This window comes from Phacochoerus africanus, chromosome 15 (assembly GCF_016906955.1).
Source record: "Phacochoerus africanus isolate WHEZ1 chromosome 15, ROS_Pafr_v1, whole genome shotgun sequence".
In the NCBI taxonomy this organism is placed as follows: domain Eukaryota; kingdom Metazoa; phylum Chordata; class Mammalia; order Artiodactyla; family Suidae; genus Phacochoerus; species Phacochoerus africanus.
Genome location: NC_062558.1, coordinates 82,515,877 through 82,541,718, shown reverse-complemented (window position 1 = coordinate 82,541,718; position 25,842 = coordinate 82,515,877). Strand labels below are relative to the sequence as shown.

At 52.5% G+C, this 25,842-nt stretch overlaps 1 protein-coding gene across 1 annotated transcript in view; it reads left to right on the top strand.

Annotated features, from left to right (window-relative positions):
* Positions 1–25,842, top strand: part of ZCCHC24 (zinc finger CCHC-type containing 24) — a 66,009-nt gene that overhangs the window by 28,168 nt on the left and 11,999 nt on the right. Inside the window, exon 3 of the mRNA XM_047762784.1 lies at positions 25,139–25,303. Coding sequence (XP_047618740.1) covers positions 25,139–25,303 — 165 coding nt within the window. The remainder of the gene's footprint in view (positions 1–25,138; positions 25,304–25,842) is intronic.

Here is a 25,842-nt window from a genome sequence, read left to right as displayed (position 1 = left end):
GGTGACTTGTAGGGATGTTAAAATTTGGGAAACAATGGTTTTAGGATTATCTGACGCCCACTTCCCCCTTCATGGAGACTGCCTTTTGGGCCTTCCTTCCATAGCTTAATAGTTCTTGGCTGGAAATTCCCATATTACGGGAGGAAACATTCTAGCCCAGCAGGACACTTGCCCTGCCAGGCTCCTCTAGAGCTGTAAGCACATCTGATTAAAACTTCTGTCAGGCAGAGGATCTGACAGGCTCTGTTGCTCTGGTGGTCCTTGAGGAGTGCCCCCCCCCCCCCGCCACTACCACTCCCCTGGTTTGTTTGGGAGGTCAGCTCCCACCAGAGTCAGTCAGCAAGGCCAGCCAGACCTGCAACAGGGGCTGGGGAGAGAGGCACCCTCAGCTTGGGTGCAGGAGGGCTGGGGATTTCCTCTGAGCAAGTAAAGGGCTTTTGTGCCCAGATAGACTCCATCTTCATGCAGGAGGACAGAGGGCTAACACTGCAGCTGGAATGTTTCAGGTTAGACATAAGAAGGAACTTCCTAAGTGACTGGGAATAATCTAGCAAAGGATGCTGAGGACTCCCATTCCCTTAAAGGTGTGGCCGGATGGTGTGAGGTCAAGACACAGAGCCAGAAGGGATTCCCAGAGGTTCTCTGTTCAGCCTCTGCCTTAAGACCATTTTGACTTAGAGAGGCCATCTGACTGATCTAAGGCCAGTCAGCAAGCTAATGATAGCGAGGACCCTTGGTCTCTGCCTCCCCATGCCTGGGACCTTCCTTCATTTTAGGCCTCCCTGGAGGCTGGGGGTTGACCTTGATGACCTCCACAGCACTTCCCATTCGCTCCTCCATTCCCCCCTGGAAACCACCTGAAGGACCTCAAGCATGAAGGTGGGGGGGGGGGGGAGGGAGGGGCTGGCTTTGTGAGCCTAGCCGTCTCTCTCCTAGTCTGCTTGGTTCCTGAGACCACTGGGGAAGCCCCTGGAGCAGGGGGACTCTGAGGCAGACACAGCAAGTTGGGGACAGGGCCTCTGGAGCCAAAAAGGTCCGGGTGGACAAAGAGCACAGCTTGAGGGGCTTGACCTTGGTCTAGAGGCTAGGGACCACTGCTGTGTGTCCTGGGGCCAGCTATTTGCATTCTCTGTTTCCCTGTCTGTGATATGGAGGAGAGATTTACCAGGTTGGGCTTCTCAGGGGGAACTTGGCGGTAGAATCACATGGGGATTTTTTTTTTTTAGTTTGGGGCTGGACATTCTGATTCAGGAGATCCAGTGTCAGCCTGGCCATGGACCTGTTTTCAACGCTACAGGTGATTCTGATAGACCTTGGCCCAGTTTTGAAATAGAGTTCAGGCAGGTGTGTGTGTGTGTTGGCGTGGGGTAGGGGTGGGGTTCAGTTAACCAAAACCGTCTTTGTCCTTCTGGGGTCCTAGGGATGCAAGATTAGAAGTTTCCATGAGACTTGGAAATGAATATTCCAGGAGTTCCTGCTTCTAGCCCTGTATGATGTTCAATCCCAGATTTCTTAGATCCTGTGATTACCACATTTTATTATTCTGGGAAATGAGCCTTCCCACACAGGATGATTCTGACACATGGTTGTTCTGAATTCGTTAAAGAATCTGGGGTTTTATGATCATTCCATCTCTATATTGTACAATTCTGAATTCTCCCATGTTTTTCTGTTTCAACATGCCTTTCTTTGAAATGAAGAATCTCTGTGTCTGTGATTCTAATACATCATTATTCTGAATTTTAGACATTCTTCAGCATCGAAGCTATTGTACTAACATTTTTTAAAATTCTTAATTCAGCAAGTCTGTGATCTGTCATTCCAGCCGGGCAGTTGGCCGCCAAGGCCCAGAGCCTGGCCTTTGTCTCCCCCAGACAAGGTGGTGATTGTGTAAGCTTGGACGCGTGCCCCCTCCCCTGCGTGGCCTGGATGGCCTCTCTGGGGGGAAGGGTTGGGGTGGGGAGACTGGAGACCCCACAGAGCTCTCGCTGCTCTGGCTCTTGTCCCATCACTGTCAACAGAGGAGTGGAAGGTAGGGCAAGGGTGAGGGGGTGTGTCTGACCATGCAGCAGGAAGAGCTGTGGGTTAGATGTGTAGCAGCATCTCTTGTTCACTCAGGGCCTTGGCCCCATCTCACAGCAGGGGTGTTCAGTTCCTAGATTGTCAGCTGTGGCTCAGACAGCAGAGTCTCTTGCATCCAAAGCGTCTCGAAACACACACACCCTGATTCCAGATGGGAAAACTGAGACCCAGAAAGAGGAGGGGACTTGCCTGATAGAGCTGGTGCCTGAACCCAGGCCTCCTCACTAAGCATCCAGCTACTACACGGGTCTTCCAGCTTGTTCTTCTCGGGCTTTGCTTTCTTCACAGAACCCTCAACCTTCCCTAGGACCCACTCAACTTTTGGGTCACCCTGAGGTGACAGGGACCAGTCCCACTACTCAGGATGCCACATTCACAGCTTGCAGCCTGGTAGATTTCACCAGGCCCAGGAAGTGGCTCTCCCTGCCCCACGTGACCTCCCCTGGCCGGTCCACCAGACCACACTGTTTTCCTTTCACCCCCCCAGAACCGGTGCCCCATGAGCCAGTGCACAGCAGATTTAGAGACTTTCCCAAGTTTCTGCTGCCAGTAGTGGCAGAAGCTGGAGTTCCCATCATGGCACAGTGGAAATGAATCCGACTAGGAACCATGAGGTTGCGGGCTCAATCCCTGGCCTCACTCAGTGGGTTAAGGATCCGGCATTGCTGCGAGCTGTAATGTAGGTCGCAGAGGTGGCTCGGATCTGTGCTTCTCTGGCTGAGTGGATGTTGGGGTCATGGGATAGACAATGGCCAGAGAATAGAAAGATAGTTTCCAGGAGAGATGAATGGCTGCATTTTTTTCTTCCTTCAGCCTGATCCTCCCAGTTTTCCACGTAGTTGTTTTGATGGTTTTGAGAAATCCAGGGTTGCCTGTGGCTGCCCAGCCCTGGACCTTCCCCCCAGACCACTGCAGCTTGTAGAGATGGGTACAGAGCAGGGGGCTCTGCGAGCCACGTGCACAGTGCACATACATGGAGCTCCAAGTGTGTGTGCCACATGTACACCCCTCTCTGGTTTGTGGGTGCACACGCTCACCAGGGGCTCTGCTGCTGCCAGGCTGCAGGGAGCCTCCAGGTTGACAGGAAGCTCTGGGTCCCAGGCAGGTTTAAGGAGCAGCTGCTGCCCTCGACCACCTGCTTCTCTGTCAGTCGACTTCAAATGGAACTGGCAGCTCGTCCCAAGGTGTGTGCCTTGAAGAAAAACCTGTGTGTGTCATTCCTTTGGGCGCTGTGTGCACACCTGCACATCTGCAGACGTGTGCTCGCCCAGGCCAGGTTCGGGGCCCCTGGCTCAGCACCCCTTTGTAGGCAGAATAAGGAGGCTTTGCTCCATGGCTTCCACACAGCAGTCTCCCATGGTATACCTTCCAATCCTGTGATCCTGACCTTCTGGGCTTCTGGATGTCAGGCAGGTGTGGAGAGACCGTCCAAGACCTGTAAGAAAGACATGTGGGTGGGCTCCTGGGACTGGGGACAGTGGGCTTCTGGGGGGGCTTGTCTTGGGTCCTTGTACCAAGCTCTTCCATGGTGCTATCCCTGGGGAGGAAGACATGGCCTCATGGGGATCTGACCAGTGTCAGGGGACATAGTGCTTCTCTGGGGTTCAGAGACCCTCTCAGGGAGCATGGCCCAGTCCCAGGATTGAGAAGGTGCTGGGAGAGCTTCTGGAGGTACCCACTCTCCACCCATCTCTCCAAGTTGGCCTCAGGCTTCCCCCAGCACTGGACTTGAAACCGAGAGATCTGAGCTCTGCCCTGCGCCTCATGGGTTGTACAATGCTGGAGGTCCCCTCACCTGCCCTGGATACCCCGCTAATCAGCTGCTGTGCACACTGTAAAGCAGGACCACGGAGGGCTCAGGGCAGCTTTCCTCCCACTCCAGCCTCTTCCCCTCCCTCCTGGGTTTTCTCTCTCTTTAGATGCAACACCTCCTTCCTTCTGGGCTCTGAAGAATCGTTCCGGGGCCTCGCAGGCAACTCGGAACTGTGGGTGAGCCTTGGGCCTGAGTGCACAAGGCCTGGCTGTTTCTAGCTTGGCCCTTCCTGCAATGAGAGCCGTTTGCTTACCCACAGGGGTGTGTGTGTGTGTGTGTGTGTGTGTGTGTGTGTGTGTGTGTGTGTGTAATTGCAGCACCACACCAAGGTATCTGGCCCCACCTCCACATCAGCTCTGGGGTGGACCCTGTCCCCAGAGGCAGCTTGGGCAAGCTCAGGTGACAGTTTTATAGGTGACTCCTGACTCCTGAGGGCAGGCCCCTGAAAAAGGAGCTGGGTAGATTGTTATCATGAGGCTGTCCCATCCATCAGCTGCCTGCTGCCCAGTGCCGGCCAGTCCTCGTCCCATCTATCACTGCCAGCTGCAGGGCGCTGCCATCACCCCCTGCTGCCCTCTCCTGCTCTGCTGTCCCCCAGTCAGAGCCAGAGCTGCCACCAGCAAAGGGGACCCCAGGCCCAACCCCGCAGCCAGGCAGGATGGTTGAGCCTTGACCCATGGCTTGCCCTCCCCGAGGGCTACCCCAAGTCCCATTGATTATACCATCTGTCTGTCTCTGGAACCCCTCCACCTTTCTCTTCTCTGCCACCACACCAGCCTCTCACCAGCCATGTGGCCATGGCCCCCTAATTGGTGTCCTCATGTCTCTCCCACCCAATTCAACCCATTCTCTCTACCCAGCCAGAGACTTTCTTAAAATGCCAGGCTAACCTTGCGCAGCTGATTAAAAACCCTTCCCTGGCTTCCTGTGAGTCCTGTACTAAAATCGCCCCCTGCAGTGTCATCCCAGGGCCCAGTGTGGGCTGGCCTCCGCTGCCCTCTGAGCCTTAAGCCCTCCGTGCTTCCTGTCATTACAGCTCTTGGCACAAGCTCCCCAGTCCACACAGATCCCTCCCCACTTTACCTTCCCCTGCCTCTTCCTGTGCTTCCCGGGGCCTCCTCCCCTGCCACCTGGTCACATGCTCCCAAAATACAGGGCTCTGTCTTCCAGAGCACATCCCTCAGTGTGTAGGTTGATGTTCAAGTGTGTTACTTTCATCTGATCATTCCACGTGTGTTTGTGGGTCACCTCCTATGTGCCAGGCACTGCTTCAAGCACTGGGGCCAGTCCACGGTGAACAGGAAAGACCAGGGAAGAGTACGGCTCATGTAGCATGAGATGACATATGGTAAAGACATAGATACAAACGGATGCACGTGGTGCAAGGCTTATCTGAGACAGTCTCTCAGAGGCAGTGGCGACTTGAATCGAGACAGATGGAGCAGGGAACAAGTGATCGGGAGGGCTGGTGGAGGGCACTTCTGGCCAAGTGACCAGTCAGAGCAAAGGCCCTGAGGTGAGGCAAGGATGTGCTTGGCCGTTCGAGGAAGAGCAAGACGGCCACAGTGGCTCTCCTGACAGCTCCAGCCCAGGGGGAGAGCTGGTTGGGAGTAGAGGGGCTGAGGCCCGCGGGTGAGCGCGTCCCCAGTGCTGCTCTCGCTTCTCCCACCTCCTCCCCCAGCTGGGCAGCCCTCCTCCGGGGGGGACATAGACAGATGCTTGTCTTGAGGGTCCCCCTCCCCCTGCCCCTCGGAACACTCGCGCGGCAGGGACAGGAAGTGTCGGTCCTTGATTCCCAGCTGCCTGGGTGGGACGCCGCTGAGCCGGCCGGGCTGCCGGAGGAGGGACAGAGGCCCTATTGAGACTGCTTTCTGGACGGGCAGGGACAATAGCCACACTGAGGACCAGGAACATCGCCGGCATGCTTGTCCAGGAAGTCACCAGCCCGCTGCCTGCCCCCTCCCCCTGCCTCCCCAAGCCCTCCTGACTTTCTCCTTGAGCTGCTTATTTCAGGATGATAGTAATGTCCAAAATGGTCACTTTGTCCTTTTCCTCCTCCCCAGGGGCTCCCTGCTCTGTGCCAGACCCCTACTGGGCTTGGGGACCAGTGAGGAATCCTGTATGATCTCTGGGAGCGGGGAGGGGAGGAGGCAACAGACACACAAACTGAGTGGGGCCTCCTCAGTGCTTCCTGCAGAGACAAAGGACAGGGTGTCCACAGGGGCCCAGGGGATGTCTGATCAGGAAGCCTTCTTAGAAGAGCAGTCACAGTTCTAAAGTGTTTCTGCAACCAGGGTCTCAAGGCACCACAGCCATGTGGCCCAGGCGAGGCAAGACTAGCCTCTGTTACACACCCGGCAGAAGCAATGTTCTCTGCCTTACAGCAAGCTAAGGCCTATGCTAGACATGACCTCTGTCTGCTTCTTCAGCCTGTGTACTGGCTACTCGTGGAACATTTGCACCAGAAAGTTCTTTAGGGATCATCTAGGCCTGGAATGCCAACACAAGTCACGTGTGCCTGTCCTCCCCTAGCCACGGCCATGGCAAGGCAGCTATCACCAAAATCACACCATTCTTGCCTATCGAGCTAGGATGCTGCAGCAGAATCTTTCTCAACACAGTGCTCTGCTATCAATAATTGGACACCCAAGAGGAAGTATTTACCTTTCCGGCCATGTCCTCATTGACAGAAGGAAAAACTGAGATCCAGGCGGGGTAGGGGCTTGTCCCAGGACACAGAGCATGTTGGCAGCAGCATGTTGGGGCTGGGGTTGGGTTGGGCATGTGTAAAGAAACACCCACCTTAGAATGTAAATTGGTGCAGCCACTGTGGTAAACAGTATGGAAATTTCTCAAAAAAACTGAAAATACAACTAACACATGAACCAGCAATTCCACTCCTGGGTGTATATCTGAAAAAACAAAAAACAAAAATTCTAATTCAAAAAGACACATGCATCCCAATGTTTATGGCAGCCTTATTTACAATTGCCAAGATATGACTTCAATTAAACTTAAAAAAAATTGCCAAGATGTAGCAGCAACCTGAGTGTCTGTCAACAGATAAATAAAAAAGGATGAAATTTAGCCATAAAAACTATAAAGCCATAAAAAACTCAGCCATAAAAAAGAATGAAATGTAGCCATTTGCAGCAACACGCATGGACCTGGAGGGCATTATGCTAAGTGAAATAAGTCAGACAGAGAAAGACAACCTCTGTATGGTATCACAGGTGGAATCCAAAAAATACAACAAACTAGTGAATATATCAAAAAAAGAAGCAGACTCCCAGATACAGGAGACAAACTAGTGGTTAATGGGGGGAGGGGGAGATACAGGGATGGGGGAGCTGGAGGCACAAACTATTGTTATTGTGTGTTACACAGGCTCAAGGATACACCATGTAACAAGGAACATGTCCAATATTTTGTAATAACTGTAAATGGAACATAACTTAAATATTGTATAAACACTAAAAATTAAGAAAAAAAAAAGAAAGAGACATCCATGTGAAAGTTTTCAGTTGTGAAAACTCAGAGGCTGAGCCAAGCCCCGCAGGGTGGCTTCCCTGTCACCCTGTTAGTCTCTGCCATAGCATTTCGTTCCTTCACAGCTCTCCTTGAAGCTTTAATTATTTGAATGAGATGCTTTTTTTCCCTTTCCCACCCGGCTATAAATTCATGGGGGCCGGAGTTACTTCTGTCTTGCTAAGCACCCTGCTCCAGTGCCTTGTAGAGGAGATCCTACATACCCATTGCACACTAAGAGCATGAGGAGAAGAGCTGGTGAAAATCTGGGTAAATGAACCTGATGACTGTCCCTCGTCCCTTTCCCACTCCATGGCTGACTGCTCGGCCCCCATTGGTCTGCATAGGACAAGGGGGCCCCTGGAGGCAACGGGGCCCAGGCACCGCACAGGTCAGATGCATGCCAGTCCATGGTACGCAGCCAGCCCAGGTGGCATGGGACCTGAGCTTGTGGAGAAGCTGAGGCCCAGGAAGCTACAGCAATAAGCCAGGAGGGGTCTTGCCCACTGAGCAGGGAGCTGAGCTGGCTGGGGTCTCCTGACTTCCGGCCTGGCTTCTGGGCATCCAACCTGGCCACCAGCCTCCACGTCTGTAGCTTCAGGGGCTGACTTTTCCTGACAGCTGGGCCCCTTGGGAGCTGTGTGTGCCGGTGCCAAAGCAAACAGTGGGGGTGGGGGCAGGAGATGGCTGCAGGCCCCAGTTCCTTTGCTTTCCTGAACAGTTGGGGGCTGGAGCCCAGAGCAGCCAGGCCCCCTGCTCCCTCCATTGTTCCTCGTGATGGTTTCCAGATGCCGAGGAGTCACAGGTTTGGGGCTGGGCCAGGAGAGCCAGGCCAGCCCTCCCCAGGCACCCTGCCGCCACCTCCACCACCAGTCCCACTTTTAAAGAGATGGCCCTTGTCCTCACCTTAGGCTGTTGTCCTGCTAAGCCTAGCAGCCTCACTGCCCTGCATTCAGACCAACTCCTAGGGTGAGGAGCCCTGGGCTCCACTCTTGGCTCTGACTCTAACCTCCTGTATGGCTTGGGCTAGTTACTTGCTTTCTCCGTGTCTCCATTTCCTGAGCTGTAGAATGGGTGTGTGAGGAGGGGGCAGTGTGGAAAAGACAATATCTGATAGACTCACCTACTCTAACAGGCTGTTATCAGTATCATCTCAAGTGGTGGTTCCTGGAGTCCCCAAGTGGCTCAGCGGGTTAAGGATCTGGTGTCATCACTGCTGTGGCATGAGTTTGCCCGCTGGCCTGGGAACTTCTACATGCCTTGGGCGTGGCCAAAATAAATAAATAAATAAATAGATAGATAAATAAATAAAGTAGTGGTTCCTAACACGGGTTCCTGAAGCAGCAGCATCAGCATCGTCTGGGAACTGAGATGCAGATTCTCAGGCCTACCCCCTGGGGCCTGTATTGATTCCAAAACTCTAGGGGTGACACAAGCAGTCTGTTGAGAATAAGCCCCCCAGATGTTTCTGATGCAAGCTCAAGTGTATCAACCTGTGCTCCAGAATTAAGACCTTGGGCATTTGGAGTCAGAAAGATGGAATGTGGACTTTGCAGCTCTTCGGCTTTGGAAATGAGCCTTGGCTTTTCCCGATGAGGAAAATGGAAGGATATTCCTGCCCTGTTCCTGGTGGGGTTACTGTGCTGATTAAATGAGCCAGCGCACAGCCTGGTCAGCCCAGCTCCCACCCCAGAGCGCTTCAAGGACTGACACTCAGTGCGGGCAGGTCTCAGGCCTGCCTGGCTCACACCACCGTCAGCACTTTGAACCCCATCAGCTCAGAACCCTGGTAGAGGGGCTATGTGCACTGCCACAGGGTGTGTGTGCATTGCTTCCCCTCACAGGAGTGTAGTGGGCCCTGATGCTGCTGTCTGGGCACAGATAGCATGAGATGAGCCGCAGAGGAAGCAGAGATCAGAGTGGTCTCTGCAGGCAGGAGCAATCAAGGAAAGCTTCCAGGAGGAAGTATGGCTTCCATGGGATTTTGCTGAGATACGAGATATGCCATTCAGTGGGCTGGTGTGCAGAGGCGGTGTGAGAATGAGTACCAGCAGCCACCCCACCTCCTGTAATGAGAACATACTCCCACTCCTCCCATCCCAGGGCGCAAGCAGGTTTATCATCATGTGGGGTTGCCCACAGGTAAGTGCAAGGACTCCAGAGAAGGTGAGAGCTGGAGACTGTACGGGAGGCAGGTGGTGCTGTGGGAGTCTGCCAGGCCTGGGTTTGGATCCCAGCTCTGCCGCTTCCTGACTGTGTGACCTCAGGCAAATCTCCCAACCTCTCTGTGCCTCGGACTCCTCATCTGTAGGGGTTGTAGTGAGGATGGAATGGCTGGCGGAGGTGACGCCACACATAGCAGGAACTGTGGGGCTGTTACAGCTGGGCACCAGTGGCCCAGGAAGAGGAATGGACCATCTGAGGCTCAATAGCCTGGCTCCATTATCCTGTCTCCTGCAGAGCCCATCTTGGAGACACCAATGAAGGGACAGTTTTGCAAACTTTTCCTGCCCCTGAGTGAAAAAGCAAGATCAGCTACAGCCTGGGCTGTGGGGTGGTAAATGACTTGCTTCTGCCCCGTGACCCCCTAGAAAAGTCACATAAGGGCAGCTCTTCCTCTGCCACCCTGAAGGGGAAGAAGATGAGTAGGCTTATGCCATGGTCTGCTGCCCTGCAGTGACCATGAGAGCTACACGTATTCATGCACCCACACAAGCACACATGCATTTACTTGCACAGGCACCCTCCTCCCCAGGGCCCATTCTCTGATTTTCAACACCAGCCAACACCGTGGAACCATGGTAAAAGCTGGCAGATGCCTGGGCTGGCCTCCAGGACCCCCTTAACCCCTGCTTTGCCTGATTGCAGTTGCCACAGAGGACCTCGAACCCCGTCCACTGCCTTCTGGCCCTCACTCGGCAATGAGGGAATTGGATGATAGCCAGAAAGACTGGGGTCGAAGGCCTGCCACTTACTTGCTTTGTGACCTTGGACAGGTGACTTATCCTCTCTGGGCCTCTGTTTCCTCATCTGGAAGCGGAGTCACCATGAAACTACAAGTCAGGTGCATGGCCAGCGCTGGCACTCAGTGGACACTCCCCATGGGCAGTTCCTGAGTGTGGTTGTTGCCGACTCCTAAGCGTCTCAATCTCCACCACTCACCTGATGAAAGTTCTCAGAGGTGGCCAGCTTGCTTCTCTCGCTACCCCTCAGTGGCCAGAGGAGCAGATGGAGGGTCAGAGAAAGGAGCGATTGATGTGAGGACAGAGCAGAGGCTGCAAGTCGGGCCTGCAGCCTCTCGCCAGGCAGCCGTGGGAGCCCCAGCCTTGGCTCCTGCCAGAGTGGCCCCAAACTGCTGACTTCAGCATTTCATCAGCCAGAGCAGATCAGATTTCTCTTCTGGCCCTTGGCCACCCTCTGCACCCTTCCCCCATCGCTATTTTGAGCTGAGTTCCCCTGTCCTCTCCTCCCAGGGCTGTGACCCTCACACTCATAGCATCACTTTAGGCTGAGGCCACCACCTCTACCCACCGCCTTCCTGCCCCCAGCCCTGCCCCCAGGACTGGTGCAGAGCCTCCCTCTAGCCAGGTGGAGCTAGGTTGCTTACAGCCACATCTAGCCAGGTCACATCTGGCCAGGCCTCACCAGGAATGGTCTCAGATGCAGAGCCAGGGACCAGACATTCTGGGGAAATCAGGACCTGAGGTGACCCTCCAGAGTGCTCTGCGCAGCCCGGAAGGGGTGTCCTGGGAGCAGACCAGCTCCAGCCTTGCCACCTCCTGCCTGCCTGACCTTGGCCTCAGCCCACACATCTCACCCATCACTGGTACTGCTTCCACCGCCATCCCCTCCAGCTTCTGATGTGTCCTGAGCCCCACTCAGGGTGTTCTGAGGGAAGTGGGAGACGTGGAGGACCCCGCATGGCCACAGCACACTCAGAGACTCCTGGGAAACAAGACAGAAGAAACAGCAGTATTCAGAAGTCCTTTAAGTTCAGGATGAAACCTCTGGCATGCTGGATCATCCCTGGCATGCCGGAGGCTGGGTCAGGGCGGGACATGACCTGCAGCCAAGCGAGTGGTGCAGACCACAAAGTCCCCTGGGAGTTTGGAGAGCCGGGGCCTTCTCCGGGGGAGGCAATGGGATGGCTGTCAGCTAGTGCTCAAGCCTCAGAGTGTGGTGAGCACCCCGAGGAGTTAACCCTGTCTGGGATGCGGGCGGCCAGAGGGGTTAACCTTGGAGCTTGGCCTTGGCTACCGGGGGCATTCACTGGGTGGAGAAATGTTTGGGGTGCAGGGAACAGCAAGCGCAAAGGCAAGGGGGTGGGATGGGCGGAGGGGGACCTGTCATTCGCAGGAAATGATTTTGTGGTCATTGTTGGAGTAGAAGTTTGGTAGGAGGGAGTAGCAGTTAGGAAGATAAGCTCAGCTGGGCCAGATGTGGAAGGGCCTGAAAGCCTTCAGTGTTTTGCCTCCGTCCTGCAGGTCCCGGGAGCCTTCAAGCCTGAAGTGGCCATTAAAGTACTTGAGGGCAACTCTGCCTGGCTGGACCAGGGTTGTGTCTGCGGCGGCGGGGAGGGGCACAGTCAGAAGAAAGGGCTTGTCAGGCAAACGGGCCACCCAAACAGGGATGCACAGGGACCTGGGCACCAGCTCTGGAGAACAAATGGTTTTCAGAGAGGTCAGTGTCCAGCTTTCAGCCAACGGCCGGGTGGTTGCAGAGCTTCCATCCACCGCGTCCACCCCCTACGGCGGCAGTGGGAATGGCCACTGCTGCCTCTGCAGTCACAGAAGAGGAGGAAAACCTAGGGCTTTTGCAATCGCTCTGATTCGGATGTTTTCCACCCCCTTTGGACTGGCCCCCCTTCCCCTCCCACCCCTGAGCTCTGATCCGTGCGGTTTGCTAATGGAGGAAAGCCAGAAGCAGGAAACAGATAACTTAGGGAGTGGCTGCTCATGTGATTAAAAAGTCTTTGCTTTCCAAAAAGTTTTGCCTGAGAGCACTTCCAATTGCCTGGCTTGGGGGTGGGATTTGGAGAGAGGAGTTCCTGTGGCCAGGAGGGGGCTCTGCCTAGGCCAGCGCTTCTGGGGGCACAGAGGTGGGGAGGTGTATGGGGTGCCAGGGGCCTCTGGGTCCTGGAGGGGCTTCTTGGCTGTGTCAGACCTCCCTCCTGTGTCTGTTTTCTCCTTCCCTTTTGGTTCGTTTCCCCCTCTTCTCTCCCCTTTCGCCTGTCACTCATCACCCCTCCCCCCACCCCCACCCCTGTCTTCTCACTCTCTTGGCTCTCAGCCCACCCCCTCCTCCCTGCCCCTGACTCCTGACTGAGCTCTGCCTCTGGCCCCTGCCTCTCAGCCTCCCCTTGTCTTCTCCCCTCCATCTCAGCCCTTTCCCTGTCTCCACACCGCCACTCCGTGCCCCCTCCCCAGGGTTTTCCTGAGACCTTTTCCTGGCACTGTGAAAGCGTCATTGTTCCTCTGCACTTTGACAAACCCTAGTGTTGTGGAATCAGGATGACATTTTTGCGGTGGCTTTGGGCTGGGAACGGGGTGGGAGGGGTGGTGAGGAGGCTGGGCCTTCTGGGCTCCTGCTGGGCTGAGGCAGGAACCCAGAAAAGGGGAGGGGGCTGCGGGAGGCAGCCAGGACGCCTGTGCTCAGACAAGGGGGCCCTTGAGGCTCTGGAGGAAACCCGGGGGGGCTCTAGCAGCGTCCTTCCTCCCTCCCAGCAGCCTGCTGGCCGCAGGGCCCAACCCACCTGTCCCTCTGATCGCCTGCTTCCTCTGGGGCCTCCACGGAGCCCTCAGCCCACAGCTGCCTGGACCAGGCTGCAGAGGCTGAGGCAGCTCTCCTGCCTGCCTCCCTGGGCCACGTGTGTGCCCACGTGAGAGTGGGAGAGAGGGGGTCTTTGGAGGGCCCCTAAAGCAGCATTGCCGCCAAGCAGTGTGGGTCCCAGCACTGAGCAGGCTTAAGCTCAGATCCTGGCCCCACTGCTTACTAATTCTGTGATTTTGGGTACGTGCTGCCCCTGTCCCCAGCCTCAGTTTTCTCATCTGTCAGGAGGGTTCAGAGTGCTGATCTTGTAGGGCTGTGGCATCTTTTAGAGGTCATTTCTTGTATCCTGCATTGGCCCCATGCCTGTCTCCTAGGAGGACCGGGTGAACTCTGCCAGAGGACGTGGGTGCAAGAGTGTTTCTGCAGGTGCGAGCGTGACTTGAGCTGGAGCCAGGAAGTGCATGTCCTAGGGTGTCTGTGACTGCTGTGGGCCATGCTTGGTGAAAGGGTCACACAGGGCTGACCCCTTTGGAAGACCCCAGACTGTGAGAGTATTCCACATCTGTCTTGTTTATTTCCATATTCCTGGAATGTTCCACAGAACCTGGTGCAGAGCGGGCGCTCAATAAATGTTAGTTGAATGAATGAACCATTGTGGTGGTGGCCAGGGGTTCAGGGGTGGGGGTGGAGGTCAGAGGTGGGGTCATGGTCCTAGGAGCAGGCTTGCCCTCTAACTTTCTCCCAACCATTTCAGGAAAGGCTGTGCATGAGGTGGGAGGTGTTGCCGTGGTGCCAGCAGATCAGGTTCAGGTCCTGGCTGTATGGCTGTGGGGCCCTGTACAGGTGGCTGGGCCTCTCTGAGCCTCAGTTTGCTCTCCCATCAAATGGAGGAGCTTTGGAGCAACAGGTTGGCAAGTGGCTGGTACCTAGTAGGTGCTCATGAAATGTTAGTGTCCCAGTTCCTCCTCAGCAGCCCCCGCACTTGGCAGATGGAGAAGCTGAAGGTCCAAGGTGGGCCTGGGAGAACCAGGGTCTCTGACCACAGCCCCTGTTTACTCCTGGTGATTCCAGGCTTGAGGACAGACAGCAGGGAGGGCAAAGGCCTGTGGGCCTGAGGAAGGGGGTCTCAAAAGAGCTGGCTCTGGGAAAGGGGCATTGCCTCCTTTAGAAAGGGTCCCCAGAACCCTCCTTTGCTATCCAGGAAGGGCCAGCAAGTCCACACAAAGAGTCCTGGGCCCTTCCGCCTCCGTGTCTTCATCTACAGAAAGGGCATCTCAAACCCACAGCCCTTTTCCTCTCGACTCTCGGCCAGGACCTCCTCAGCCGCCCGGCCACAAGACAGCACACAGACAGGGTGGGACAGAGAGCAGGCAAGGAGCCCATCTGTTCATTATTTCCTCCCCTGCTCCTCCTGGCTCCAGCCGTTGCCTCTCAGCTGGACACACTGTGGGGCGGGCCTAGCGCTCCCTGGCAGAGGAGAGCATGAGTAGGGCTGCCAGGCTGTCCTATAGGCCTGGGGGAGGAGAGTGACCCTGCCCAGCGGTCAGTGCCTTCCTCATTCTGGAGATGGGGAAACTGAGGTGCAGAGAGGGGAAGGGACGCCCACAGGGCCACCCGACATGCCAGGGCCGGTGACAGTAGCAGCTCTTTTCTGTTTCTCATCATCCTGGCTGGATGTTTTCCTCATCTGTGTGTGATCCTAGCATGTTGCAGGGCTATGGGAAGAATGGAATTGGGTCAGCAACCTGGGTTCTAGTCCAGACTCCACCACGTGCTGGCAGTAAGCCTCAGTAACCTCTTCGTGACTGTGTTTTCTTTCTTTCTTTCTTTCTTTTTTTTTTTTTTTTTTTTTTTAGTCTTTTTGCCTTTTCTAGGGCTGCTCCTGTGGCATATGGAATTTCCCAGGCTAGGGGTCCAATCGGAGCTGTTGCCGCTGGCCTACGCCAGAGCCACAGCAACGTCAGCTCCGAGCTTCGTCTCCGACCTACACCACAGCTTATGGCAATGCCAGATCCTTAACCCACTGATCAAGGCCAGGGATCAAACCCGCAACCTCATGGTTCCTAGTCAGATTCGTTAACCACTGAGCCACGATGGGAACTCCCGTGCCTGTGTTTTCATCTGAAATCTGGGACTAAACATATTTGGCTCACAAGGTGATTGTACAAAGAGGTCCTGGGTCTGACAAGACTCCCAATGAGTATGGCTATTACTCTGTCCCAGGGCTTGGCCGGGGACAGGCTGCTCTCCAGGGCAGGCAGAGGTGGTGCAGCTGGGGCCCATAACCCGAACCAGAGAGCAGAGGCCATGCATCCTGGAGTCATGATGTGCAGGGCATAGCCTCAGGTCCTCAGCCCCCCACCTCACTGCCTGCTCCTGGGCTGGGGGTCCCTGGGATGCTCTCCTTTAAATTAACTACCAAAAATGACAGTGTCATTTCCTTGCAAAAAAAGACAGGTCTCAAAGGGGCCAGGAGGAAAACAAGCTCACTGACAGCTGACTCATTCCTGGTGGGACTTCAGGAAGCAGGGGCAGGGAAATTGATGGGCAGAGTAACCAGCCAGGCTCTTATGTCATGTGACAGGTGTGTGTATACTTCCAGTTGCCCTCAAAATTGAGGGAGCAAGTAGGATCCAAGAAATGGGAAGTCTGCTCCATGGCTGGGGGCAGGGCACTTTGCAGACATGAATGTGGTCCATCAGAACCAGCAGCCAGAGGTTGGCCACTGTCCAGCACCCAGGCCCCAGGGGATAGACAACCGTGTCTGCCAGGTTCTCACCACCTTGGGAAAGCACAGGGCGCCCCCTTGTGGGCAGGAGGGGCCTGCAGGCCAGGGAGTCAATGGATGAACTATCATTTCCTCCCTCAAAGTCATACCTGCTCATTTAAGACATTAGCAGAGCATCCTGTCTCCTGGGGACAACCTCTAAACACTTTGATTTTCTGCCAGCCCTTTTCTTGCACATTTTTCCTTTTCACAGCTTTACTCTGGGGAGCAGTCTATATTCAATTGCTTATCCTTCTTTCTTTTTTAAAAAGAAAGGAAACGTTTAACGTTTTCTCAAACCCTTTTAAAAAATTCTCATAAATATTTTAATGGCTTTGTTATCATTTGTCCCGTGGGTGTGACATCATTTAGGGAACCAGGGCATTGGTGTTGAATGTTTAGCTTTTTTCAGCTTGTTGTTTTTTTCATCACTGCAGTGATGGCCATCCTTAAACATCTTTGTTGTCCATCTCTGATCTTTTATTTCCTTAGGATGGCTTCCCAGAAATAAATTTGCTGCTGGAGTTCCCATCATGGTGCAGCAGAAATGAATCTGACTAGGAACCATGAGGTTGTGGCTTCGATCCCTGGCCTCACTCAGTGGGTTAAGGATCCGGCGTTGCCATGAACTGTGGTGTAGGCTGCAGACGCGTCTCGGATCCCACATTGCTGTGGCTCTGGTGTAGGATGGCAGCAGCAGCTCCGATTAGACTCCTAGCCTGGGAACCTCCATATGCCATGGGTGCAGCCCTAAAAAGACAAAAGACAAAAAAAAAAAAAGAAGAAGAAGAAGAAGAAGAAGAAAAAGAAATAGATTTGCTGGAAGCAAGGAATGGACATTTTTTAAAATGTGAAATCTTTTTTTTTGTCTTTTGTCTTTTTTGTTGTTGTTGTTGCTATTTCTTGGGCCGCTCCCGCGGCATATGGAGGTTCCCAGGCTAGGGGTTGAATCGGAGCTGTAGCCACCGGCCTACGCCAGAGCCACAGCAACGCGGGATCCGAGCCGCGTCTGCAACCTACACCACAGCTCACGGCAAAGCTGGATCGTTAACCCACTGAGCAAGGGCAGGGACCGAACCTGCAACCTCATGGTTCCTAGTCGGATTCGTTAACCACTGTGCCACGACGGGAACTCCTAAAATGTGAAATCTTATCACCTGGTTGTACTATAGGAAATGTACCTGTTCAGCCCCTGCCCCCAGAAGTGTCTGAGAGAGTCCCCTCTCCACACGTGACTGGTTGGCCTGCACTGGAAACAAGTATTGGGAAGACTACAAAGTTGAAAATGCCTTCAGAGATACCTGGTCCAACTGCCTGACCAGGGCAAAAGTCTCCTTGGCAGTGTCCCTGATAGTTGTTCACCCAGTCTCTACTTGCACACCCCTAGTGACAGGGAGCTCACTACCTCATGGCCAACCACAAGAAATCTCATGAGCTGTTGGGAAGAAAACACTGAGCCATTCTGAAGAAGGGCCCAGGTCATGTCAGCACCTTCTACATCTCACCTCAAGCTGCTGGGTGGCCTGGACGGCTCCTCCTTGCCCAACTTTGCGCTGGCTGCTCCCTGGCACACGTGCTCCCTGCCCCCACAGCAGCCATCACCTCTCACTTCCCCAGCTGCCCTCTGCAGTGATTCTAGCCCTGGTCTGGAGGCCAGAGGACATGATCCTGCCTCCCAGCTCAGTCCCTGATTTGCTATGTGTCCTTTAGCAAGTCCCTTGGCCTCTTTGGTCCCCAGAGGGCCTGTCTGTGCCATGAGGGCTGGTTTCTGAGTCCCGCTGGGCTTTGCCTGGGCTCCTGGCAGATGTGATTTCCCAGAGCGGTATGTGGCAAGGGCCCGGGTCAGGAGAGTCTGGTCAGGCCTGACTGCCTTCCCAGCTGGGATGGTTGGCGGCCCCTACAGAGCCCTGGGCAGTCACTGGCTGCTTCATGCTGAGAAGAGGCCAGCTTTTCTGGGAGGAGAGGCAAGGGGAAAGTGTTGGGGGTAGATAAGCCTTTGTTCTGTCAAAAATTCCTACTCCCTTTGGCCCTTCCCTTCTCCGTAAGCATAACAACGATGGGACTGAGCCCTTCCAGGAAATGGCTGCTCATTGCCCAGAGCTGCCTGCTGGTCTCTCTTCCCCTCTATCTGCTGCCTCTCTGCCCTTGCCCTGAAGGCCATCTCTCCCCTCTGACCTGCAAGAGGGCAAAGCCACCAGGCTGAACTGAGCTGGAGGCCCTGGGGCCTGTGGGATTTCTTGTCTTGAGCACAAGTCTCAGCTTCATGGTAGGGACACACTTGGGGGTGATAGATAGAAAGGGTGAGCCAAGTTAGGCTTGTGGAAAAGCCTGCCTGGCCTCCTGCCTCTCACATACTGGAAAGTCTCTGGCAAGTCCTTCTCCTGGCCTCAATTTCACCATCCGTTAAGTGGGCTGATGACATTCTCTGCCCCAAAGGGTTATGGGAAGAGTTGAGTGGAGGCTGACAGGTCGTGGAGCCCCGAACGCAAAGCCTAGTGTACAGGTGGTGCTTCCTAAAAGTCTCTTCTTTGGGCTCTTCCCTTTGTCCTCTGCCAGCATCACCCACAGAGCTTCCACAGCCTTCCTCTACCTTTCTTGGCTCCTCTTGAGGATCCCAGAAGGTGAGGATGCCTAATGCTGTTCTTCTTTTGCTTGCCACCTCCCCTACAACCCAGGGATGATGAGGCCACCTATTATCCAGGCCTCTCTCCCATCTTTGGGACTGTCCTCTTACAATTTACACCCATTGGTCTTGGCACCAGCTTCTGCCATCTCCTAGAACACATCTGTGCCCTCTCCCCGCATGAGCCCCCCAAAGCGAATCCTACTGAAATCACTAGTGTGGTGTGAGACCTTCATATGTAAGAATGCATCAAATCCCTCCAACAGCCTTGGGAAAACCAGCCCTTTATCATCATCCCTGGTTTCTTTTCATTTTTTTCTTTTTTCGCTTTTTAGTGCCGCACCTGTGGCATATGGATGTTCCCGGGCTAGGGGTCAAATCGGAGCTGCAGCTGCCAGCCTACACCACAGCCACAGCAATGTTGGGTCTGAGCCACAGCAATGTTGGGTCTGAGCCACATCTGTGACCTTAACCACAGCTCACGCAACTCTGGATCCTTAACCCACTGACTGAGGCCAGGGATCGAACCGTGTCCTCATGGATACTAGTTGGATTCATTTCCACTGAATCACAGTGGGAACCCCCATCTCCTCCTTCTGTTTCCAGAGGTTGCATATCTTGCCGAAGGTCACCCAGATAGATAATCACAGGCAGAGGCAGAGCTATCATGGGTACCTGGCCCCGAAGTTTTGAGCCGTGTATTATGTGGTAGGGCATCAGAGCTGGGTCCTCCTGGCCTGACGGCAGTGTGGGAACAGTGTACTCCTGGTCCCACAGGAGGATGAAGCCCCTGTCCCTGGGCCCTGCCCAATAGCTCGTAGTTCCTAATGAAAGGCTCCAGAATGGCTGGTTTTCTAATTACATGGTGTGGCGGTACTTCCTGACGCACCCCCTTGCTCTTTGCTCATCTTCCTGCTTCTCCTTTCAGTGCACATGCTGTATCATCTTTGTCTAGCTTTCCTTCCTGTTCATTTCTGAAGCAGAGACTCTTTGGGTCAGTCCTGCCCCAGTCCTCACCCTTGGTTCTGCTGAGTGCCTCTGGGATGCCTTGGCCCCTCCCTCTGATGTCCTGACCCCTCCCCTTGGCCCCAGCTGCCTGAGGCCAGGTGCCAGGTCCTGTGCGTCTCAGAACCAGACCCCAGAGTGGGCCTGGCTGGTGATGGCTCCCACATTTCCCACTTCTATGGAGGAGTCTCAAATCCTACCATTGGTGGGTCTCCTCATGCCTATCCCTTGTCGCCCTTTAAAATGTAGATGCTTTAAAGATCAGGGACCTGACAATGAGTTTGTCTAGTACTTTATTTCAGGATTATTGGAAGGGAGGTTGTGGAAGTTGTGGGTACCAGGTACCAGGTAGAAAAGGTGGCACCAGAAGTGGGTAGAGGGCTCAGTGTACACCCACCAACTCGATTCACACAACTCAAAGTGCCTTCAGAGTCCTAGGGTAACCTCTCTACTGCAAACTGACTGGACCCCAGGTCCTAAATGCATGCTGAATGCTCCCCTTAGCATAACCAGCTTCTTTCATCAACCTGACTAGCGCTGAGAGCCAGCCCTGCCTAGGAATTCAGACTGGATTTTATCCCCAGTTTGTCATGGCTGCCAGAAAGGCCTACAAGGATTCAAAAGCATTAGGCAACAGGCCTTAAAGATCAGGGCGGTGTTGTTGTCACTTTCTAAGTTTAAATTTACACATTCAGCATTTATGTCCCTTTTTAGGGATTTGTCTGTAATTCTAGTAGACTGTCACCAAGTGGTGGTAATGGCACCTGGGCAAAAGAGCCATGATTCGTTGCTTCTGAGGTGGCACAGGTTCGATCCCAGGCTTGGCACAGTGGGTTAAGGATCTGTTGTTGCTACAGCTGTGGTATAAGTTACAGCTGCTGCTTGAATTTGATCTCTAGTCTGCGAACTTCCATATGCTGGAAGCACGGCCAAAGGAAAAAAAAAAAAAAGAGCCACAGTTACTGAAGGAAGAAATTATTATTTTATATACTGTTATTGTTCTATATTAGTAAATAATACTAAGATTCCTATTTTACCTTTATGGGCCAGGCATTGTTCTAAGTGTTTTGCCTATATCATCTCATTTAATTCTCAGAACAGTCATTTACAGTAGTTCCTATAATTAACATTGTGAAATAACTTGCCCAAGATCACAGAGGTAGGATTTGGATCCAGAGACTGTACTCTTGATCTTTATGCATTACTTCAGAGTAGACACTTTTTTTTTTTTTCATTTTTGGCCGCCGTCAGCATATGGAGTTCCTGGGCCAGGGATCAGATCCGAGCTGTAGTTATGACCTAAGCTGAAGCTGTGGCAGTGCCAGATCCTTAACCCATTGTGCAGGGCCAGGGATCGAACCTGTGACCTAGCGCTCTCAAGATGCTGCTGATCCCACTGTGCCACAGCAGCGACTCCTATGCATTAGAAATGGGCAGATATCCAGGGAGACATTACTATGCAAACAGACCTTCTCATAGCCCAGTGCTTTTCTCGTTTTTTTTGCTTTTTAGGACTGCACCTGCGGCATATGGCGGTTCCCAGGTTAGGAGTCTAATCATCAGAGCTACAGCTGCCAGCCTACACTGCAGCCACAGCAATGCCAGATCCGAGCCACGTCTGTGACCTACACTACATCTCGCAGTAGATCCTTTAATCTACTAAGTGAGGCCAGGGATCGAACGTGCAACCTCATTGTTCCTAGTCGGATTCGTTTCTGCTGTGCCACCACAGGAACTCCCATAGCCCAGTGCTTCTTAAACCTAATGGAGTATGAATTCCCTGTGTCTTCTGTTAAAATGCAGATTCTGATTCAGGGGATCTAAGGTGGGGCCTGAGATTCTGTGTTTCTAACAAGCTCCCAGGCAGTGCTGCAGATGCCAGGCTAGGAATGACTGTTCTGACAGTCATAGTGTGTGGGGCCTGTGTTTAAGCTGGCCTCATATGCCAAGCCTGTGAGTGCTAAGTAGGTGACATAAATGCAGGGCATAGCTGGTTGGGATAGAGGTGACATGGAGGATGCATTCCAATGGGTCTGATGGGGCAGCCTCTCCTTAGCCTCAGCGGATAGACATTAGCCAGAATTCTGGACCAAAGTGGTCAGATTTCTTCGTGAAATCTCCCAGTTTCAAATAACGGCAATGGATTCAACTTTATAAAACACTGGGCAGCTTGTACATGAATGTCCGTAGCAGCATTATTTACAATAGCCAAAAATTAGGAACAACCTAATGTCTCTCCTCTATATGGTGACCATATAATGGGATATTATTTGGCACCAGAAAGGAATGAAGTACTGATACATGCTGCAACGTGGATGAACCTTAAAAACATTACACTCCATGAAAGCAGCTAGACATGAGAGGACACTTATCATATGATCCGCTTACATGAAATGTCTAGAATAGGGAAATCTAGAGACAGAAAAGAGATTAGTGGTTGCCTGGGGCTGGATGTGATGAGGAGGTGAGAGTAGATGGCAAGTGACTATATAAATACAGGGTTTCTTTCGGAGAGTAAAAATGTTCTAAAATTAGACTGTAGTGATTATGGTATAACCCTGTGAATATGCTAAAACCCATTGAATTGTACACCTTAAAGAGGTGAAATGGGAGTTCCCAGTTGGCTCAGTGGATTAAAGATCTGGTGTTGTCACTGATGTGACCACAGGTTGGATCTCCGGCCCAGGAATTTCCACATGCCATTGGGGTGGCCAAAAAAAAAAATAGGTGAAATGTAGGGTTTGTGAATTACATCTCAATAAAGCTTTAAAAAAATGTAGGGGAGAGCTAATTTCTTTAATATATAAAGTACAGTTACAAATCAATAAGAAATATAACATGGAGTTCTCGTCGTGGTGCAGTGGTTAACGAATCCGACTAGGAACCATGAGGTTGCGGGTTCGGTCCCTGCCCTTGCTCAGTGGGTTAACGATCCGGCTTTGCCATGAGCTGTGGTGTAGGTTGCAGACGCGGCTCGGATCCTGCATTGCTGTGGCTCTGGCGTAGGCCGGAGGCTGCAGCTCCGATTGGACCCCTATCCTGGGAATCTCCATATGCCGCGGGAGCGGCCCAAGAAATAGCAAAAAGGCAAAAAAAAAAAAAAAAGAAAGAAAAAGAAAAAAAAAAGAAATATAACAAAACTCTGGCAGAAAAAAATCATAAAGGATATGAACTAACAGTTAACAAAGTAAACTCAAGTGATTTTTTTTGTTTTGTTTTGTTTTTTAGGGCTGCACCTTTGGCACATGGAAGTTCCAGGGTTGGGGGTCAAATTGGAGCTAAAACTGCCAGCCTACGCCATGGCCACAGCAACTTGGGATCCAAGCCATGTCTGTGACCTACACCACAGTTTGTGCAATGCCAAATCATTAACCCACTGAGTGAGGCGAGGGATCAAACCAGCATCCCCATGGATACCAGTCAGGCTTGTTACTGCTAAGCCACAATGGGAACTTTCCACCAATGATTCTTAAATGCAAAACTTCTCTCTTGCTCATAACACAAGTCATATGAGTCCAAGCTACTCTTAGAGTTCCCTTGTGGTTCAGTGGGTTAAGGACCTAGCATTGTCATTGCTGCAGCTTGGGTCTCTGCTTTGGCATGGGTTTAATCCCTGGCCTGGGAACTTCCATATGCTGTGGGTGTGACCAAATAGAAAAAGAAAGCTACTCTAAGAAGATTTTCTACCTCTTAGATGGGCACTCTATTGGTGAGGAGGTGGGACATTAAGTTGGTACTCCCACAGCTGGGGGTAGGGGGCAGATAGTGGCAAGAGTCAGCTTTAAAAAATGAAAAGAGTAGGAGTTCCCGCCGTGGCTCAGCAGTTAACGGACCCAACTAGGATCCATGAGGACTCAGGTTCGATCCCTGGCCTCACTCAGTGGGTTAAGGATCCCGTGTTGCTGTGGCTGTGGTGTAGGTGGACGGCTGTAGTTTCACTGGTCCCCTAGCCTGGGAACCTCCATATGCCCCAGATGTGGCCCTAAAAAGACTAAATAAATAAATAAATAAAAATAAAAATGAAAAGAGTCCATACCCATGGACCCAGCAATTTCACTTCTAGGAACTGGTTTAGCAAATATACTCTCGTATGCACAAAATTATATATGTGTGTGTGTATATATATATATATATATATATATATATATGTGTGTGTGTGTATATATATATATATATATATATTATGTATATTATATATATGCAAAGTTATACATTGTAGTGTTGCTTGTAATAGAAGAGTGGGATGTTTGTATACAATCTAGATGTTTGTATTAGTGATGTGAAAACATTATGAAACTTGCATAGACTTGAAAACTGTGCAGCCTTTTTTTTTTTTCCCTTTGGTCTTTTTAGGGCCATTCTCGCCACATATAGAGGTTCCCAGGCTAGGGGTCAAATAAAAGCTGTAGCTGCCTGCCTACACAACAGCTGCAGCAAAGCCAGATCCAAGCCACATCTGTGAACTATACCACAGCTCACGGGAACGCTGGATCCTTAACCCACTGAGTGAAGCCAGGGATCAACCTACGTCCTCACGGATGCTAGTCGGGTTCATTTCTGCTGAGCCATGACAGGAACAGTACAGCAGGTTTGTTTGCACTGATCCGGGGAGAAAATGTGGGGAATATATATGTATATATGTATATATATCTCTGAGCTATATTATTAAGTGAAAAAGGGAAGATGCAAAACCAAGTGTATAATTTGTCTCCTTACAAGTGAGGGAAAAGAAAGGTGCATATACACATGTGTATGTTGTATTGTTTGTGAATGGGGAGCCCATCTTTCGGGTGGTCTAAGGGAATTAAGATTGCCACCAGCTTGGGGAGTAGGGATGAGGGGAGACACACTTTAACAGCATAAAGGGCTGTATTATTCTGCCTGCGCTGCCTCTTCAGTCACCATTTAAACCACACCACTCTGGGCCAGAGAGCACCTGTGTGCAGATCATGTGACCACCAGGTGCCCCTTCAAGACTGCTGAGTTGTTTTGTTTTTGTCTTTTTGTCTCTTTAGGGCTGCACCTAAAGGAGGCATATGGAGGTTCCCAGGCTAGGTGTCAAATCAGAGCTGGAGCTGCCGGCCTATACCACAGCCACAGCAATGCAGGATCTGAGCCATGTCTGTGACCTACACCACAGCTCATGGCAACGCTGCATCCTTAACCCACTAAGCAAGGCCAGGGATCAAACCCTCGTCCATGAGGGTGGATGCTAGTCAGGTTTGTTAACTGCTGAGCCACAACTGGAACTCCAAGACGGCTGAGTTAAAGGAGCGGTTCCAAGCCACCATGGAGTACTTTGCTCCCTTAAATCTAAAAAAGATGTGTGCCACCCACACATCTGTTCTCTGTCCCTGTGGGAGTTTCCTAGCTTTGGGGTTCCTGTTTGTACTCTGGGGGTGACTCTGGTGTTCTCTGGATTGGGGACAAAAAGTGTCTGCACATGGGAACACATAGGGCATGAAGGCTGAAGGGGAAACTGTGGGGACTCCGTCAGGCATCATTTTGGCCTGGTGACCCCCAATCCCTGTATTTGATTTCTGTCCCCTAGGCACGCCCCAAAGGCGAGGGTCTGACCCCGTATCAGGGCAAAAAGCGCTGTTTCGGAGAGTACAAGTGTCCCAAGTGCAAGAGAAAATGGATGAGCGGGAACTCTTGGGCCAACATGGGACAGGAGTGCATCAAGTGCCACATCAACGTGTACCCACACAAGCAGGTGAGCTGGTTGGGGGAGGAGGTGAGTGGGGTGGGGAGCAGGTGGGGGTGTTCACTGAAGGGCCAAGGCAGAGTGCCTTTCTCCCTTATTGAGCTTCTGTTTGCTCCTTCACATGATGGGGCTGAGACCAGGCCTGTCCAGATTAGTCTTGTCTTTCCTCGTCTCACTGGAAATGGGGATGTAGGGCCCATTTCCCTGGGAACAGAAGAAGGATAAAGGGGCAGTTGTACCAAGACCCTGAGACCCTAGACCCCAGTGAATTTTGAAAGTAAGAAACTGGGAGTTCCCATCATGGCTCAGTGGTTAACGAACCCGACTAGCATCCATGAGGACGTGGGTTTGATCCCTGGCCTCACTCAGTGGGTTAAGGATCTGGCGTTGCTGTAAGCTGTGGTGTAGGTCACAGACGAAGCTTGGATCTCACATTACTGTGGCACAGGCGAGCAGCTTCAGCTCTGATTGGACCCCTAGCCTGGGAACCTCCATATGCTGTGGGAGCGGCCCTAGAAAGAGAAAAAGACCAAAAAAAAAAAAAAGAA